A 15,975-nucleotide genomic window follows, 5' to 3' on the forward strand; every position below is an offset into this window, starting at 1 on the left:
CGCTGGCTGCTGCACGCATGTGCTCTGTGACGGCTCGCTGGCCATAACTTAGAGATGAGGCGCTGGGCACAGGGTCTCAGCCACAAGTGGAGGGTCCAGTCCTGGCTGGGGGGAGCCCGCTGACTCTGCTGTCCCGACCCCAGGAGGGCCCGGAGGCGGAGCTCCTCGGGGGCGAGCGGTCCGTGTTCTACCTGCTGATGAAGATGTTTGTGGCCAGCGCCCACTCGCAACTCAAGTCGTCCACCAAGCGCCTCATCGTGAAGGTGAGCACGCCCGCGCCCGCCTGCTCCTGGCTCCAGGCGCTGAGCACAGTCCGCACAGGAGGTGCGTCGTCAGGCTTGCTGGATCGAGGGTCTCGACTCCTATCATTTAAGCCTGAAGGCGCTGTGGGCGTCCCAGGGGTGGCGTCTTAGACGTGCTGTGTCCCTGAGGAGACGCGTGCTGTGGGGGCCTGTGAGCTCGCGTCGGCTCTGCGGTTTGGGTCCTGGTCCTGCTTCCTGGCAGCCTGGTCACTGGCTCGCCCCAGGTTCACATCAAACCGTCCTCGTGGATAGGGGGCTGGGCCTCGCCCGCCCAAGTCTCCAGGGCCCGCCCAGAGGGTGGGCGTGGCTGGCTCGGTGCCCAAGAGGCTCGGGCATCTGGCAGGCTGGGGGTGCGCAGCTGCCTGGGCCGCGTCGCACACGTGTGCCTGGGACAGTGCGGGTCCGGGGCGAGGCCGCGCCTCCTGGAGCCGGGGTGTCCTGTGTGTTGGGAGGCGCTGAGGGAAGGCGAGCAGCAGCAGGACAGTCCTCGCTGCCGAGCACAGGTGCTCTTCCTGTCCCCTCCGTGCGGGGCAGAGAGAACAGCGTTTAGTGAGACTGCAGGGGAGTCTCGGGCCCTTGGGCTCCCTGGGGTCCACGTCCCATGGGGCCCGCCACCCGGCCAGCCCCACAGAGCCAGGCCCTGCTGACCTGCCGGCCATCTGCTCGTGCAGATCCTGCGGGACACGGGCGTGTTCGAGCACACGTGGAGGGAGCTGGAGCTGTGGCTGGAGCACCTGCATGACCCCGAGGAGCACCGACGGGAGGCCGTCCTCCGGTTCCTGGAACGAGTGAGCTGCCCGTGCCCAGAGCGTGCCGGGAGGGTCCCCCGAGGGGTCAGGCCCAGGCCCCCCGGCCTCCCGGCTCACCTGCTTCCTGCCGACACTCGGCCTGTAAGACAGGAGGAGACGATACTGTTTGATGTCCTTTAAGGCCCTGCTTTTGCACAGGACAGTGGTAGCTAAGTGATGGTAAAAGCAATGATAGACACACTGGAAGGAGATGTTTTTGAAAATTCTACAGAACGCTTTAAGAGCTTGGCAGGAAGCTCTCGTTCTCGCGGAGGCGTGAGCACTGCAGCCGCTCCCATGTCCCCGGGGGGGTTGGGACACTTTCCTCGTTTCCTCTGTGACCTCTGGCTGCTCTCCTCTCGGCTCCCTTGTGCCAGGTGCTGCTGACGTTGGTGGCGAACCCCTACGTGTACACCGACAAGGCCTCCGACTTCGTCCAGGAAGCCAGCACGCTGCAGGCCGCGGCCAAGCAGGATGCCGACGACGCCAGCATCCCCATCTCCCACATCGACGGTCAGTGCGCTCCCTGTGCCTGCTTCTGGGCCCAGCTGCCCTGGCCTGTTAGACCCAGAACAGGAATCCCGTTCTGGGTTGCCAAGCGCAAACCTGGTCAAAGCCCAGCCCATGTGGACAGGACATCACCCCGTCCATTTACGTGGCGAGGACGTGTGCGGGGCTTGCTTCGTGCAGGGCCGATCTGAGCTCACAGGTCCTACTGCCCAACCTCACGACAGCCCGACGGGCTCAGTCCTCACGGTGTGTTCTCGAGGCCGCTGTCAGCCTCGCGTGGCACTCGGGCGGGAGGGGAACCGGGTGCCACCCACTCGGCTCTGGTGCGTCCAGGTGTGGCTTGTTCGCCTCAGTGTCCAGGGGACGCCTTCTGGCGGCTCACTGTCCCCTGAGCTGGGCGTGTCCTCATCTGCTTAGAATCAGACTATGTTAAGCCTCCCCCCCCACCCCCCAGAAGCAGGGTGTTGACTCTCCTTTCACCCACCTTCTCCTGCTCCTCCCTCCCTGGCTCTCACCATGCGCGACCTCTCCCCCTCCCCCCCGCCTCAGACGTGCTGGACATGGTGGACGTGCTGGTGGAGGGCAGCGAGGGCCTGGACGAGGAAATTGGATGCTCGCTGAGTGAAGACATGGCCCTGCTCACGTTCCCGTTCAGCCCCGTGGCCCCCGCCGCCCTGGAGGCCAGGAACAAGCTGCTGCTCGGGACAGAGCGCAAAGCAGGTGTCTGCGCGGGCGGACGTGGGCGTCGGGCCAGCTGGGCTCCTGTGGGGGGAGGTGGGGCTCCAGGGGCCTGAGGATAATCGCTGAAAACCCACCAAAGTGGGAGCTGCCGGCGGGCGGGGCTCAGTGGGCGGGGCTTGTGGCCGGGGCTCAGCGGGCAGGGTAGGGGGCAGGGCTCAGGGCTTAGGGCTCAGCATGAGGGGCTCAGCGGGCAGGGCTTGGCGGGAGGGGCTCAGTGGGCAAGGTAGGGGCTAGAGGCCGCCGGGCCGCTGGGGAGGGGCCGCTGGAGGATGAGTCTCACGTCCCGTGTGTGCACGCCTGCACAGACCCTGCTGTACCACCCATCTTTTCACTGCTTTTAAAAAAGACAACACGTAATTTTATTGATTTCTGAGAGGGAGAGAGAGAGATATAACGTCAGTGATGAGGTGATCATTGATTGGCTGCCTCCTGCACACCCCCCACTGGGCACACAACCCGGGCATGTGCCCTTGATGAGAATCCAGCCCAGGACCCTTTAGTCCGCAGGCCAGCGCTCTATCCACTGAGCCAGCCGGTCAGGGCGTGTTTCTCGACTGCTTGATGCTAAACCATGAGTTCTTCGTATTTGATGGGTGTCCAGGCAGCTTAGGCCCCAGGAAGTGCGCCCAGATCACAGTGTCATGAGTGAGGCTCGCTCAGACGTGGCTGCAGCAACACACAAGCCCCAGCGTGTCCCTCTGTTAGCGAGTAAAGGTCTCTTTCTGGACCTGGTGATGGGCCCTGGGCCGTCCCCAAGGGGGCGAGGGCAGCGTCCTCCAGAAGGTGGTGCCACGCCTCTCCCATGCCCGGGTGCCCCTCTGGACTCAGGACCTGGAGCCTCAGGGGCCTGTGCCGGTGGCATCTGCCCCCAGCGTGGTCACGTGACCCTGGTGGATTTCCCTGCTCTGAACACTGAGTGGGTGTGTGGATGGGTCACCAGAGGCTGGCCCTGAGCCCTGCCGCCCGCCTTCTTCCTCCGCAGGGGACAGCGTCATGGCGTACCTGACGGCCGTGCTCACAGACCTCCTGCACAGCCAGCGGGACCCACTGGCGCTGTGCCTCCTGCTCCAGGCCTACGACCAGCTGGTGCCTCCGGTCCCACAGCTGTGCTGTTTCAGCAGCTACTACCGCCTCTGGATCCCGGAGCCCGCCCAGGAGGCCGCGGTGAGTGGGTGCCACGCCCCAGCGCTCCCACGGGGACCAGCCTGTCCCGGGAGACCGAGCGTGCTTCCTGCGGCCCAGCTGGGTCGCTGTGCGGGCGACATTTCCTCACCTCGCTTCCCGGCGTCAGAGGACACACGGCTGGTGGGGAGCCATGTGCCCCTCTGGCTGCTGGGTAACGGGGCAGCTGCTGGGGTCGGCCTTGGGCGGGGTGCCTTTTCCTCCCCCCCAGCAAGCTGCACCCTTGCTGTGCCGTCCTCCAGGGTCCTCCATGGCCCTTAGCACCCAGGGCTTCTTGAGCTCAGTTGTCAGACCCTCCCCAGCCCCCGCGCTCTTCACCAGCGGCCCCGGGCCAGAACCTGTGTGGAGGTGAGGCTGCTTCGGGCTGCACTCTGGGGCGGGTGCTTGGAGCATGAGCGTCCGCCCTGCGGAGGGCACAGGGCTTCTCCCCTTTGAGGGCCTCGGAACCCCTGCAGCTGCACCCCAGCCGGTCTGACCCAGCAGGTCTGCGTGGGGCCTGCAGTGGCATTTCCAGCACGTTCCCTAGTGACTGCTGTCCAGAGCCCCACCTTGGACCCGCTGAGCTTCAGGGCATGTGCAGCCCTTTCCCTGCCGTGGTTTCCCTCCCCTGGGGGCGTGGTTTCCCTGTCAGGGAGTGGCTTCCCTGGGGGAGGGAGGGTGGCGGCTTCCCTGGGGGGGCGGGGTGTTTGGACGGTATAAATACAAGCCGCCATCTGGTAAAGAAGGCAGTTCGGCCCTGACCGGTTTGGCTCAGTGGATAGAGCGTCGGCCTGCGGACTCAAGGGTCTCAGGTTCGATTCCGGTCAAGGGCATGTGCCTTGGTTGCGGGCACATCCCCAGTGGGGAGTGTGCAGGAGGCAACTGATCGATGCTTCTCTCTCATCGATGTTTCTCACTCTCTATAAGAGTTTCCCTTCCTCTCTGTAAGAAATCAATAAAAATATATTAAAAAAAAAAAAAAAGGCAGTTGGGAGTGAGAACTGAGTGACTCCAGAGCTGTGTTTGCAGCTGCTTTCTCTCTCCGATGAGCTCCTCTAACTGAGGCTCCTGGGGGGGGGCAGGGGCGGCTGTGGAAGGCCCCCCGCTCGAGGAGCTAGTGCCCTGCCTGCTGGGTGACTTCCTGTCCCAGAGACCATCACAGTGGCTGCAGGGTGCAGGCTGTCTGTCCCGCGGCCCCTACGGCAGCCTGTGTCCTCGGGTGTGAGACACCTAATGTGCCGCGTGGTCACGTGTTTCCCAGTGGGCGTCCGGTTGCTGTGGGATGTCCCCTGGTTGGGGTGTCACCTGGACCTGCCCCCCAGGCTGTGCACCTGCCTCTGGGGTGACTGTCTGTCCTCTTCCTCCAGCTTCCGCAGACGCCGCGCAGCCCTGCCCCCCAGGACCCCCGGGCCCCCTCGTTCGGGGCCCTGCTGCAGGCGGCCTTCCAGAGCGAGGACAAGGCCGCGCTGCTGGACGAGGCGGTGCAGGCGCGGCTGCGAGAGGCCGTCCCACACCTGCCCATGCACCGCGTCCTGCTGTCCGTGAGGCATGTGCTGCTGTACTTGCGGACCAGCGTGGAGCGCTTCCGCCAGGTGAGCGCCTTCTCCGCAGGCCACATGCCACCCGGCAGCCGCCCCCGAGGCCCCGGCAGCTAGTTCAGTGCCCTGTGCCCACAGCCTCTCCTCCTGGGACAGGCACCCGGGGGCTGGCACCCATTTTCTCCCGCGAGCCCCTCGCTGCAGACGGGGCCACGTGCTGCTGGGCCTGGTCGCTGGGCAGCTGCTGGCAGGACGGGGCCCTTCCCACTGCGGTGGCGCCGAGGCATGGCCAGCGCCCTCTTTTGTACGTGGTCGCGCGGTGGCTCAGCAGTGAGCTCTCTGTCCCTGACGTGGCTTACGGAGCCTCAGGGCAGGGATGGAGCTGGGCCTGCTCACGTTTTGGTCAGAAGAGCCCTGTGCCTTGGTCAGGGTTCAGGAGGCCACGTCCTATTGGGAAACAACTCTGAGGTTAACAGCCTTTTTCAAGCAGTTGCCAGCCTGGCCTCGGTCCTTGTTGCTGGTGGCATCGTGCCCCCTGGTCAGGGAGGGCCCAGCACTGCCTCGTGACAGGCAGCCCTGCCTGGCCTGAGGTTGCCTGGCTCTCCCCACAGCTGGGCAGGGGCGCGGGGCCCCACCTCCTGCAGCTGCTCCTGGACCTGCTCCGGCGCCTGGTCCTGCACTGCGCGCAGCTGGACGCCCAGAACCGGGAGAAGTGCGAGGCCGCGCAGGCCGAGGCCGACCTCTTCCTGGATGCGGAGTCTGCGGCCTCGCTGGAGCTGGCCGGCGACACGGTACCATGGCTCTGCTTGGCCATCCTCGCTGAGTGGGGGTCGGGGGGTGGTTTGCTGCAGTGAATTCGGGCTAAATCTTGGGACCTGAAGGCTGAGGGGCGCTGCCCAGGCCACGGTCCAGCCCTCAGGCTCGTGCTGGGCAGAGATGCGTGACAGTGGGGTCCAGCTTTGCCCGGGCCCAGGGTGGGGTGCTGGGCTCCCCTGAGAGGGGCTTCCATCCTACTCAACATGGTGAAGACTGGCACAGCACCTGCCGGCCCCCCACTGGCCCCAGTCCCCTGAGAGTGGCCGTTTGTGTCTTCCAGACACTGGAGGAGGTGCTGGTGGCCGCACTCCGCCACCCCACGCTGGAGGGCTGGTTCCTGGCCCTGGAGCGGCAGGCCCTGCCCCCGCACACACTCAGCCCCGTCCTGGCGAAGCTCCTGGGCGCCCACCTCAGTGCGGGGGTCCTGCCGCTGCTGACGGCGAGCGCCCCGATCCTCCGCAGCTGCGGGCGGCTGGGCCTCCTGGCCAGGTACTCGGAGGCCGTCGCCCAGAGCGTGCTGAGGGAGCTGCGGGACCGGAAGGCGGGCCCGGCCACCGCGCCACCGAAGGCCCTCCCGCAGCTCGAGGCCCTGCAGGCGCTGCACGCGTACATGGAGGGCTCCCAGCTCCGGGAGGTCACCCTAGCCCTGCTGAGCCTGCCCGAGGCCCACCTGGTGGCCCAGCGGCCTGCGACGTCGGCCGGGAAGGAGCGGGGCCTGAGCGCTCTCGGCCAGACCCTGGTCCAGCTGTTGACCGGCAGCCCCCAGGGCCAGCTGCCGAGCGGCGAGCTCCTCTGGGCCGCGGAGTACGTGAGAGGCCTGGGGGCTCTGCTGCCCACGCTGGCTGTGGACGAGCTGGACGCCGTGTTCCTGCGCTCCCTGCAGAGGGAGCCCGAGCTGGCCGCCGTGGTCGGGGTCAGCCTGCTGGACTACTGCCTGGCGCGGCGCACGCCTGCGGCCCTGGGCATCGCCGTGCTGCTGGTGCAGCGGAGCTGGCCCCACCTGCTGCGGTTCGAGCTGTGGTGCCGGCAGCCAGGCGCGGGGCCCCGCCTGCAGGAGGGCCTGGAGGACGTCCTGCCCCTGGTGCACAGCTACCTCCAGCGCCGGACCCAGGGACGCCCCACGCGCCCAGCAGCAGGTACGGGAGGGCGGCGGGTCCCCTTGTGAGCTCCGGCCTCCGAGTGCTGGGGTGGTCAGCTCCCTTCTCCAGGCCTGACCAGCTCTGAGAGGGAGAAAGACGAGAAATGCTCACTCAGCAGCCCCCCCCCCCTTGACTTTACGGCTGGAGGAGTCACCCCTACACAGCTCCCCTCAACCTTGAGCTACCACGTGAAGCAGGGCCACCAAGGAGGACCAGTGTCAGGCCACCCGTGGGACCTCGGCCCTCACGAGATTCCGTGAGCTCGTCCACGCGGCTCCACACACCCTCCCATGTGACCACCTCCCTGTCTCCGCCCAGTGCCCTCTGCTGTCGTCCTGATCCTGAGGAAGGCCCTGTGGAGGCGGCTGCAGACCCGGCTCCTCGGTGCTGACGGGCCCTCGGAGGCTGGGCTGCATCCAGAGGTCCTGGCCCAGCTGGTCCCGTTCGCGAGAGCCAAGGACCTGAGTGTCCTCAAGGACCGTCTGCCCAGCTCGCTCCAGACTCCAGACGGGCACAAGAGGTGCGAAGGCTGGGGGCCTGGTGGCTGCTCCCTGGGCTGTACCCGCTGGTGAGCCCCGCGGTGCTGTTGCGCCGTCACCGTTCCGGGGGAAGCCCTTTCCTGACGAACTTCCAGCCATCCTGCTGGCGGGCTCCCCCCCCCCCGGACAGGGGCAATGTCTGCTGTGTTATTACAACACGGGGCGGGGGCACAAGAGCGTGGAAGCCGAGGACAGCCCACCCCCACCCCCGCAAGGAAGAAGGATCCGGTGGAAATGTCGTCGGGAGGTTAGACAACCTGACATGACGGCATTGGGCAGGTGCCCTTTCTCTGGCTGCTCTGTGGTCCCCCAGCCGTGAGAGCGCTGGCCCATCCTCGATATCAGACGAGGGCAGGAGGCGGCTGTGGTCCCTGTGCTTGGGTAGCACAGGGAGCGGCGCTCGGGGCGTGCAGCCCATTGTCACGTCGGGTTGTCCTTAAAGCTGGGGTGTAGGCCACCGCCTCTGACCTGAGACCTGTCTTCTGCTGCAGCTGGATCGTGGCCGACTCCGTCTCGGCCGCCCTGGAGGGGGCGGAAGCAGAGCTGCGCGCCTGGAGAGAGAGACTGCTGGAGTGCTGCGTGAAGTGGCTGGTCGGGTCCTTCGGCGGCCGGGAGCGAGGCCAGGACGGAGCCCAGGGCCAGGAGGAGCAGATGCTGCTGCGGTTCCGCCGGCTGCTGGTAGGTGTGCCGCCTTTCCTGAGGTCCGGGTGGTCGTCCAGGGACAGGACGATCGGCCAGGCACAGCACACTCTACTGGGGCCTGACGGCTGGTGAGGGCGAGGGGCCCTGTCTGGGAGGCCGCGGGGCAGGTGGACTTCAGTAGGCACGTTGCTGCATCTTCTGAGACTGGCTTTTCCTTCTTGCTTTGTCTGCCAGTAAGTGAGTTCTATGGACCTTGGAAGATGAGACCAACCTTGGGTTCTGGGGCTGTGGGGCATTACTTCCTCCTCCCGCTTTAATTTTTAGATGTTGTTGGATTTGATGTGCTGGTGTTTTATTAAGAACTTTTGCATCTGTGTGCATAGGGGTAGTTTTAATTTTAACTTCATGCAATGTCCTTGTTTGGATTTAGGATCAGGTGGCACTGCCCGCAGCGTGGGCTGAGAAGAGTCTCGATGGGTGTAAAATCCTAGGTTTTCCGTTTTCCTAAGCATTTTAAAGGTGTTGCTTTCCTGTCCTTGGAGTGCGTTGTTTCTGATGAGACAGTTGTCGTTCTTGTTTTTGTTCCTTGTAAAGTACATCCTTTTCTCTGGCTGCTTTTAGGGTGTTTTCTTTACAGCAGTCATAGCACCTGGAGTATGAGGTGCCTTAGTTACTTTTCTTCCAGTTTCCTGTGCTTTGAGTTCAAGGAGCTTGTTGTCTCTGTGAGTTTGGAGTTTCTATAAAATTTGGAAACATTCAGCTATTTTGGGCCATTATATCCTCCTATTGGAGTGTGGGTTTTTTAATGTTAGTTTTTACGTGGAGATGATTAGCGCTCTGAAAGCTGACATAGGAGTCGCTCCTCAGGGCACAGTGAGCATCCCTGTAAAGTCAGAGACGCTGACGCGTGTGTGTGTAGACACGGAGGCTGGGTGAGTGGTCGCACGCTTGGAGGTCAGAGACCGAGCAGTCTGTCTGCGTCCTGGGCCTGGGCCCTCACAGCCTGCATTCCAGCCTGGACCCGTGTGTGATGGGCTGTGGGTGTCAGGCTGGCTCCCAGGCCCCCGATGGCAGAACCAGGGACGAGGAGGAGCAGGTGGGGCTGCTGCCACCCCCACCGTGGGCATCCCTGCGCGGCCATCGCCCGCCCAGCAGGCTGGCTTGGTGCCTGAGTGACAGGCTCTGCTCTCAGGGATTTGAGTCCTCAAGGCCTGCTTCCTCCCCCGCTTTCCTGTTTCTCTCTCTTCCTTGCTAATAGACCTTTTTATTTCCCAGCGCAGTTTTAGACTCACAGTAAAACTGCGTGAAAAGTGCAGAGGTCCCCATATACCCTCTGCCCCCCCAGCACACACACAGCCTCCCCACCAACACCCACGCCAGCCCTTTTCTTGTCACTGGGATACATTTTCTTTATTTGGAATTCATTGTGGAGAGAGACAGACAGGCGTCGGTTTGTTGGCCGGCTCGTGTGTGCGCTTGTGGGCTGGCTCTCGTGTGCCCTGGCGGGGACCCAGCGCGCAGCCTTGGCGGGTTGGGGCGGCGCTCTAACCATCGGCGCTGCCCGCGGGGCCGGGAGTGTATTCTCAGGTCGGAGATGTAAGCTCTAAGGTGCACAGTTCGTGTTGACAGATACACGTCCCTGGTGCCCACACTCCCGCCACGATTCCCGTCCTCCCAGAAAGTCCCGATGTCCTAGCCGGTCCCTCCCGGCAGAGCAGCCGCTCCTCTGACGTCACGGGAGAGCACACGGGAGATTTTCTCCACGTTGGTGGCTGGGACCCGCCGTGGCCCTGCGGGTGGAGGCGTGGTCCTCCCGGGTGGATGTTGTCACGTGTGTAAGCAGCCGGGGTGGGGGCCTTGTGCAGTGTATCCAGTGCTGGCTGGAGCGGCAGAGGGACAGCAGCTGCGCCGGGGCGTTCCCTTTGCTCCTGGGTGAGCCTGGGGTGCGGGACAGGGTCCCTCCTCGTGTGAAACAGCCTTACAAACCCCGTGCGATGAGGAGCACGTTGTGCGGCCTGTTTAGGGAGCAGCTCGAGTTTAAGTTCCATGTCTGGTTCCCCCGGGATGTTTCCCGTCTGTTCCTCGCTGTCTTCACAGAGCTCAGCTGATGAAGTGGGTCCTGGGGATTGGCAGCAGTTTGTGAAGACGGGACTCAAGTAAGTCGATGGCTTTTCTCTCCTTTCCACCCTCACCCGCGGGCATCAGGGAAGGGATGGAGAGAGGAGCGTCGATGTGAGAGGGAAACGTCAGTCGGTTGCTTTCCTGACGGGCAGTTGGACCTCTGGCCCTTCGGCGCTTGTGACGATGCTCCGACCGCTGAGCCGCACTGGCGGGTGGTTTGTGTCCTGGGGCGAATGCCTGGTGACGCAGGGCAGCTGCTAGTCCCGTCTCAGGGACACGGTGTGTAGCGCCAGGTGGCAGGCCGCCCGCGGCGCAGTGTGCTGTGAGGAGGGCGAGAGGCAGCCTCTGGACCGGGAAATGCTGTTAGAGCAGAAGCGTGGAGACCGCTGGCCGCAGCCTGTGCTTGTCCCGCTGTCCTCCTCCCGCCCTCGCCCGCCGTGTCCCGCTGAGGTGGAGCCTGCGTGGCCACGCGTGTGTTCATACCGGGCACATCACTGTGTCCCTGAACAACAGTGCCCATGTGGGTCCCTCCTGTTACCTCGATGTCCCTGTTACCCGTGTGGACCCGGGGCCTCGCAGTCACTCACGGCTCCTGCTGCGGGGCCTCGCGTCTCGGCTGCGCCAGTCACTGTTCGAGGTGGACAGCGTCTCCCGCCCTCCCCGCCGTGGCTGCTGCCTCGATGCCCACGCGCCAGCTTCCCCGGGGAGGGGCGCACCGGCGGCCGGCGTGGGCACCGCTGCAGCCCGGGCCCAGGGCTGGGCCGACTGAGCGGGGTGGGGAGCTCATCCCTCCCCGCACCCCACGTCCTCGCTGACGTCCTCGCTGACGTGATCGAGCGGACTCTGATCCTGGCGCCCGGAGCCGTGCCATGGGCTGCGGCCCTCGCTCCCGGCTGTTCCCCTTGACACAGACGCTTTCCCACGAGCAGAGAGCGAGTGGCGGGTCACAGGCTGGAGGCCGCAAGCGCCAGCACGCGGTGGCGGCGTCTGTCCGCCTGTGGTGGATGTTTCTAGAACGCCCACTGCATGTCACGTGGCTTAGTGTTCACCTGTGACCGGAACTTCCTGTCCTAGAGCAGGAGGCCCTCGGGGATTGGAGAGGCTTCATAGAAGGCCCAGAGACGTGTTTTCTGTTTCCTGGGAAGCGAAGTTCCCTTAGGAAGCAGTTTCCCCTTCGATGCTACCTCCCAGGTTTCGGTATCAGGACCCCGCATTTCTGAGGGCGCTCCACGCCGCTGTGCAGCTCCTGTACCGGCCCGACAGCCCCGTGCGCGCGAGCCTGGTCCCGCTCCCCGTGGTCCACATGATGCTGGCCCAGCACTCCCTGTTCCTGCCCACCCTGCTGGCGTCCGCGGAGGAGGGAGCCCCCGACGGCCAGGTGAAAGGTGAGGAGACCCCTCCCCCATCCGAGGCAGAGCCCTGACTCACCTGCCGCTGGGCTCTGCCGGAGGGGAGGGCGCTTGTCCGTCAGATCCAGGCCACGCAAGGGGTCCCCTGCGGAGGCCAGGCCGCGGGGCAGGTCCTCCCCGGCCCGGAGCCGCTCCCGCCCACAGAGTTGGTTCCTGGCCTTGGGGCCGTGCCGTGGGCACGGGAGGTCAGACCTGGGGTAGGGAGTCGCCCGGGAGGAATTGTTCGGCTGCATGGAACATCTCAGTGGGAGGAGGGAATCTTGACGAGGGCCGGGCTCAGCGCCGTCCGTCCGGGTCCGTGTGTTTAGCGCCCGAGAGCCCAGCTTGGCGTGGGCTGTGGACACAGGGAGATGCCTGAGGGCCCTGTCCTCCTGGAGCCGCACAGTTGACACCCCCAAACCGTTGGAAGTCGCTGAGGTCGCACGCGGCACAGTGAAGAGAGCCCCCCGAGTCAGTGGGCAGGCGGCGAGCAGGCGGCGCCCTCGGCTCAGGCGGGGAGGAGCGTGCGGGCCGGTGACGTCGTGGGGAGGGCGGGCGGTGGGCTCTTTGGTGGCTGAGGTTGGGGAGGGGCCGTGGGCTGAGTTCAGTCAGCCTGTCAGAGCTGGGAGCGAGGACGGCGCGCTGCACCCCCAGCCCAGGCTCGCTCGGAGGAGGGTTCACGCTCTTGGTCTCCCTGGACGCGTCCTCCTCTCATTTCGACCTCGCGCCCGTGCACACACACGCGCGCACACACACACACACACACACACACACACACACGCTGCTGCTCACGCTGCTGCTTTTCCCAGAGGCGCTGGTGGACCTGCTGGCGGGGCTCGTGCAGCTGTGCCCGTCCGTCTGCGAGAGCAGCCACTTCGCCGTGCTCCTGGGGGCCTACGGCGCCTCGCTCAGCGTCCTGGGTGAGGAGGATGGGGGGAGGGGGTGGGGGAAGGGGGGCAAGGATTCGCCTCTCTAACTTGACCTTCAACTGCCCTCCAGACCAGAAGATCTTACTCCTCCTCCGGGCGTACGAACACAACAGCCTCAGCCTCGTCAACTTCAGGTGAGCGCTGGCTGAGGGGCGAGTGGCAGGCCGGAGGGCGCCACCCGAGACGGGGCTCAGTGGGCCCAGCAGCCCCAGATCTCCTCCATTCCTTTCTGGTTCTCCAGAGGGGGTGGGTGTGGCTCCCCTGCTCCCCAGCTTGGTGCGGCCGCCTGCTGGCTGAGCTGTGGGATCCGGGGAGTTAGTACAGGAGAAGAGCTCAGAGCAGTGCCTGGCGCATCGCCAGCTCCATTAAGGTGTCCTCTGTCATCATCGTGACACCGTCCCACCCTCCTCATGTCAGCATCACCCTCACCCCCCCGTCTCCCCAAGTTATGGGGATGAAGTGATAGGACCCGTGTCCTGTACTCAGAACGGCCAGCTGCTCTGCAAAGCTGCTGCGATGGTCCTTCCATCGTCAGTTCAGCTCCCACAGGGCCTGTGACCCCGTGCTCTCCCCCCAGGGTGCTCCTGTGGGGCCCCTGACCCCGTGCTCTCCCCGCCCCCCCCAGGGTGCTCCTCGGGTCCCCTGACCCCGTGCTCTCCTCCCCCCGCCCAGGGTGCTCCTCGGGTCCCCTGACCCCGTGCTCTCCTCCCCCCCCCCAGGGTGCTCCTCGGGTCCCCTGACCCCGTGCTCTCCTCCCCCCACCCAGGGTGCTGCTGTGGGGCCCGGCGGCCGTGGAGCACCACAAGACAAGCCGCAGCCTGGGCAAGTCGCTGTGGCAGCAGCCGAGCGCCGGGGACATCCTCCGCCTGCTGGACCGCGACCAGATGATGAAGACCATCCTCCACTTCCCCCAGACCCGGAGGCTGCTGCCCCCCGAGGTGCGGGAGCTGGGCAGAGCCACCAGGGAGCACACACAGGGGCAGAGGTTGGGGGGCCCTCCGAGGGCTCCACTGTACCCTCAGCTGTAGAGGCCTGAAGTACAGGCTGTTTCCTGTTAACTTCTTACTGGGTCACTCGTCAGCCACATACACAGGCCCCCTACAACCACCCGGGGCCCCGAATACCCACACAGGGCCCCCTATACCCACCCAGGACCCCCTATACCCACCCAGGGCCCCGAATACCCACCCAGGGCCCCGAATACCCACCCGGGGCCCACTATACCCACCCAGGGGCCCCTATACCCACACAGGGCCCCCTATACCCACCCAGGACCACCTATACCCACCCAGGGCCCCCTATACCCACCCGGGGCCCACTATACCCACCCAGGACCCCCTATACCCAGCCAGGGCCCCCTATACCCACCCAGGACCCCGAGTACCCACCCGGGGCCCCCTATATCCACCCAGGGCCCCGAATACCCACCCGGCACCCCCTATACCCACCCAGGACCCCCTATAGGCACCCAGGACCCCCTATACCCACCCAGGGCCCCCTATACCCACCCAGGACCTCCTATACCCACCCGGAGCCCCAAATACCTACCCGGGGCCCCATATATCTACCACAGTTACCAGCACTTGTTTTGTTTATAACTTGTCCCCAAAGATCATATTTCAGATACAAGCACTAGTTGTTACAGAATCATCTCAATGCTTTCGGATGTTCCAGGCAGCTTGGACTCTTGATGGTTGGTGAGCGCCCCCTGGTGTTACACATAAGAGTGGGGACAGGACACACACCTCTGTTTCGGGCTCTCACAGGACACACAGGACCCGATATTCAAGGACGGAAGCCCCGGTGACCTCGATGGCCTGTACGACCCCTGCTTTCTGCTCCACCTCTTCAGTGAGCTGACCAGGCCAGGTAATCGCAGCTGGGGGTGCCTGCGGAGCCCAGGGGCTGGGGTGGGCATGCCCGCGGGGCCCAGGGGCTGGGGTGGGCGTGCCCGGGGGGCCCAGGGGCTGGGGTGGGGGTGCCTGCGGGGCCCAGGGTCAGGTTTCTCACCGCAGCGGTCCCCGTGCAGCTCATTAGGAAGCTCTCCACTGCCTTCTCACCTTTCCTGCCAGTGGGATTCAGCAAAGTGATAGCTAATGTTTCAGATACACAGGGACTTTTAAAAGTATATGTATTTTTTTGTTTCAGAAAGGAAGGGAGAGGGGGAGAGAGAGAAACGTTAATGAGAGAGAATCACTGATGGGCTGCCTCCTGCACGCCCCTAGTGGGGATTGAGCCCACAACCCGGGCCTGTGCCCTGACCAGGAATTGAGCCGTGACCTCCTGGTTCATAGCTGGATGCTCAACCACTGGTCCACGCTGACTGGGCTACCGTGATTTGAAAAACAAAAAGCATAGCTCTAGCTGGGTTTGCTCAGTGGATAGAGCATCAGCCTGTGGGCTGAAAAGTCCGGGTTCGATTCTGGCCAAGGGCACAGGCCCGGGTTGTGGGCTCGTTCCCCAGTGGGGGGCGTGCAGAGGCAGCTGATGAATGATTCTCGCTCATCATTGATGTTTTTCTCTCCTCCCTTTCTCTCTGAAACCAATCAATGTGTGTGTGTGTGTGTGTGTGTGTGTGTATATTTTTTTAACACATAATTTTATTATGTCTCTCTATCCTGGACGTTTATCCTGATTCTCGGTGACAGGGCATTTTCTGAAGTCTCCCCAGGTAGCCGTCAGCTACCCACAGGTCTTACCTTTGGGAAGGAGGGAGCCGCGGAGCTTGGTTCTGGCTGTACGTGTGTGTTTGGAATTGCATTTCGTGTCCAGTGGCCTGAGGGTGGGGTCTCGGTGGCTGGGTGCAGAGACAGGAAGGAAAGGGTCCTGTCTGCTCACTGGCCCGGCCAGCAGGTGCCGGCTGCGGGTCCCCAGGCTCCTCCCCGCCGAGTATGTGCAGGTGCGTCAGCGACCGAGACTCGCTGTTTGTCCTGATTCTCCCTTTTCCAACTTGAAATTGCCTCCTTGTGACGGGTGGCTGCTCCCCCTGCACTGCCCACAGAGTTCCCCCAGCACCGCAGCCCCGCTCCACCGCGGTGTCCTGCAGCTGTCCGCTCTCCGTCGGCCTGCGTTGCCCTGGTGGCAGCGGCGGGCTGAGAGGCACACCTGCCCCCCCACCCTCACCCCACCCACCCCCGTGCGTGGCCGGGAAGATGCTGCGGCCACAGCCTGGCCGCCGGCTCAGTCTGCTTCTCTTCCGACTGGACACGTGTCCCACAGTCTGAGAGACCAGGCGACCCGTGAGTCACAGCCAGTCAGCCTGTTGCTCTGTCTCAATAGAGCTTTTAGGAAACAGGCAGAGGCTTGGGAGATGCTTGATAGGAACAGTAAAACCAGGACATGCTTTTCTCAGAATCCTGAA

At 64.3% G+C, this 15,975-nt stretch overlaps 1 protein-coding gene across 2 annotated transcripts in view; it reads left to right on the plus strand.

Moving 5' to 3' along the window:
• The window catches only part of URB1 (URB1 ribosome biogenesis homolog), a 42,076-nt gene that overhangs the window by 17,321 nt on the left and 8,780 nt on the right, over positions 1-15,975 (plus strand). For both annotated transcript variants that reach the window (XM_036350860.1, XM_036350861.1), the window contains exons 15-30: positions 144-263; positions 974-1,090; positions 1,468-1,603; positions 2,150-2,320; positions 3,324-3,505; positions 4,870-5,094; positions 5,652-5,831; positions 6,137-6,992; positions 7,314-7,515; positions 8,026-8,212; positions 10,274-10,332; positions 11,489-11,682; positions 12,495-12,605; positions 12,685-12,748; positions 13,381-13,552; positions 14,381-14,483. In XM_036350860.1, coding sequence (XP_036206753.1) covers positions 144-263; positions 974-1,090; positions 1,468-1,603; positions 2,150-2,320; positions 3,324-3,505; positions 4,870-5,094; positions 5,652-5,831; positions 6,137-6,992; positions 7,314-7,515; positions 8,026-8,212; positions 10,274-10,332; positions 11,489-11,682; positions 12,495-12,605; positions 12,685-12,748; positions 13,381-13,552; positions 14,381-14,483 — 3,079 coding nt within the window. The remainder of the gene's footprint in view (positions 1-143; positions 264-973; positions 1,091-1,467; positions 1,604-2,149; positions 2,321-3,323; positions 3,506-4,869; positions 5,095-5,651; positions 5,832-6,136; positions 6,993-7,313; positions 7,516-8,025; positions 8,213-10,273; positions 10,333-11,488; positions 11,683-12,494; positions 12,606-12,684; positions 12,749-13,380; positions 13,553-14,380; positions 14,484-15,975) is intronic.

The sequence above is a fragment of the Myotis myotis genome, unplaced genomic scaffold (genome assembly GCF_014108235.1).
Source record: "Myotis myotis isolate mMyoMyo1 unplaced genomic scaffold, mMyoMyo1.p scaffold_m19_p_2, whole genome shotgun sequence".
In the NCBI taxonomy this organism is placed as follows: Eukaryota; Metazoa; Chordata; class Mammalia; order Chiroptera; family Vespertilionidae; genus Myotis; species Myotis myotis.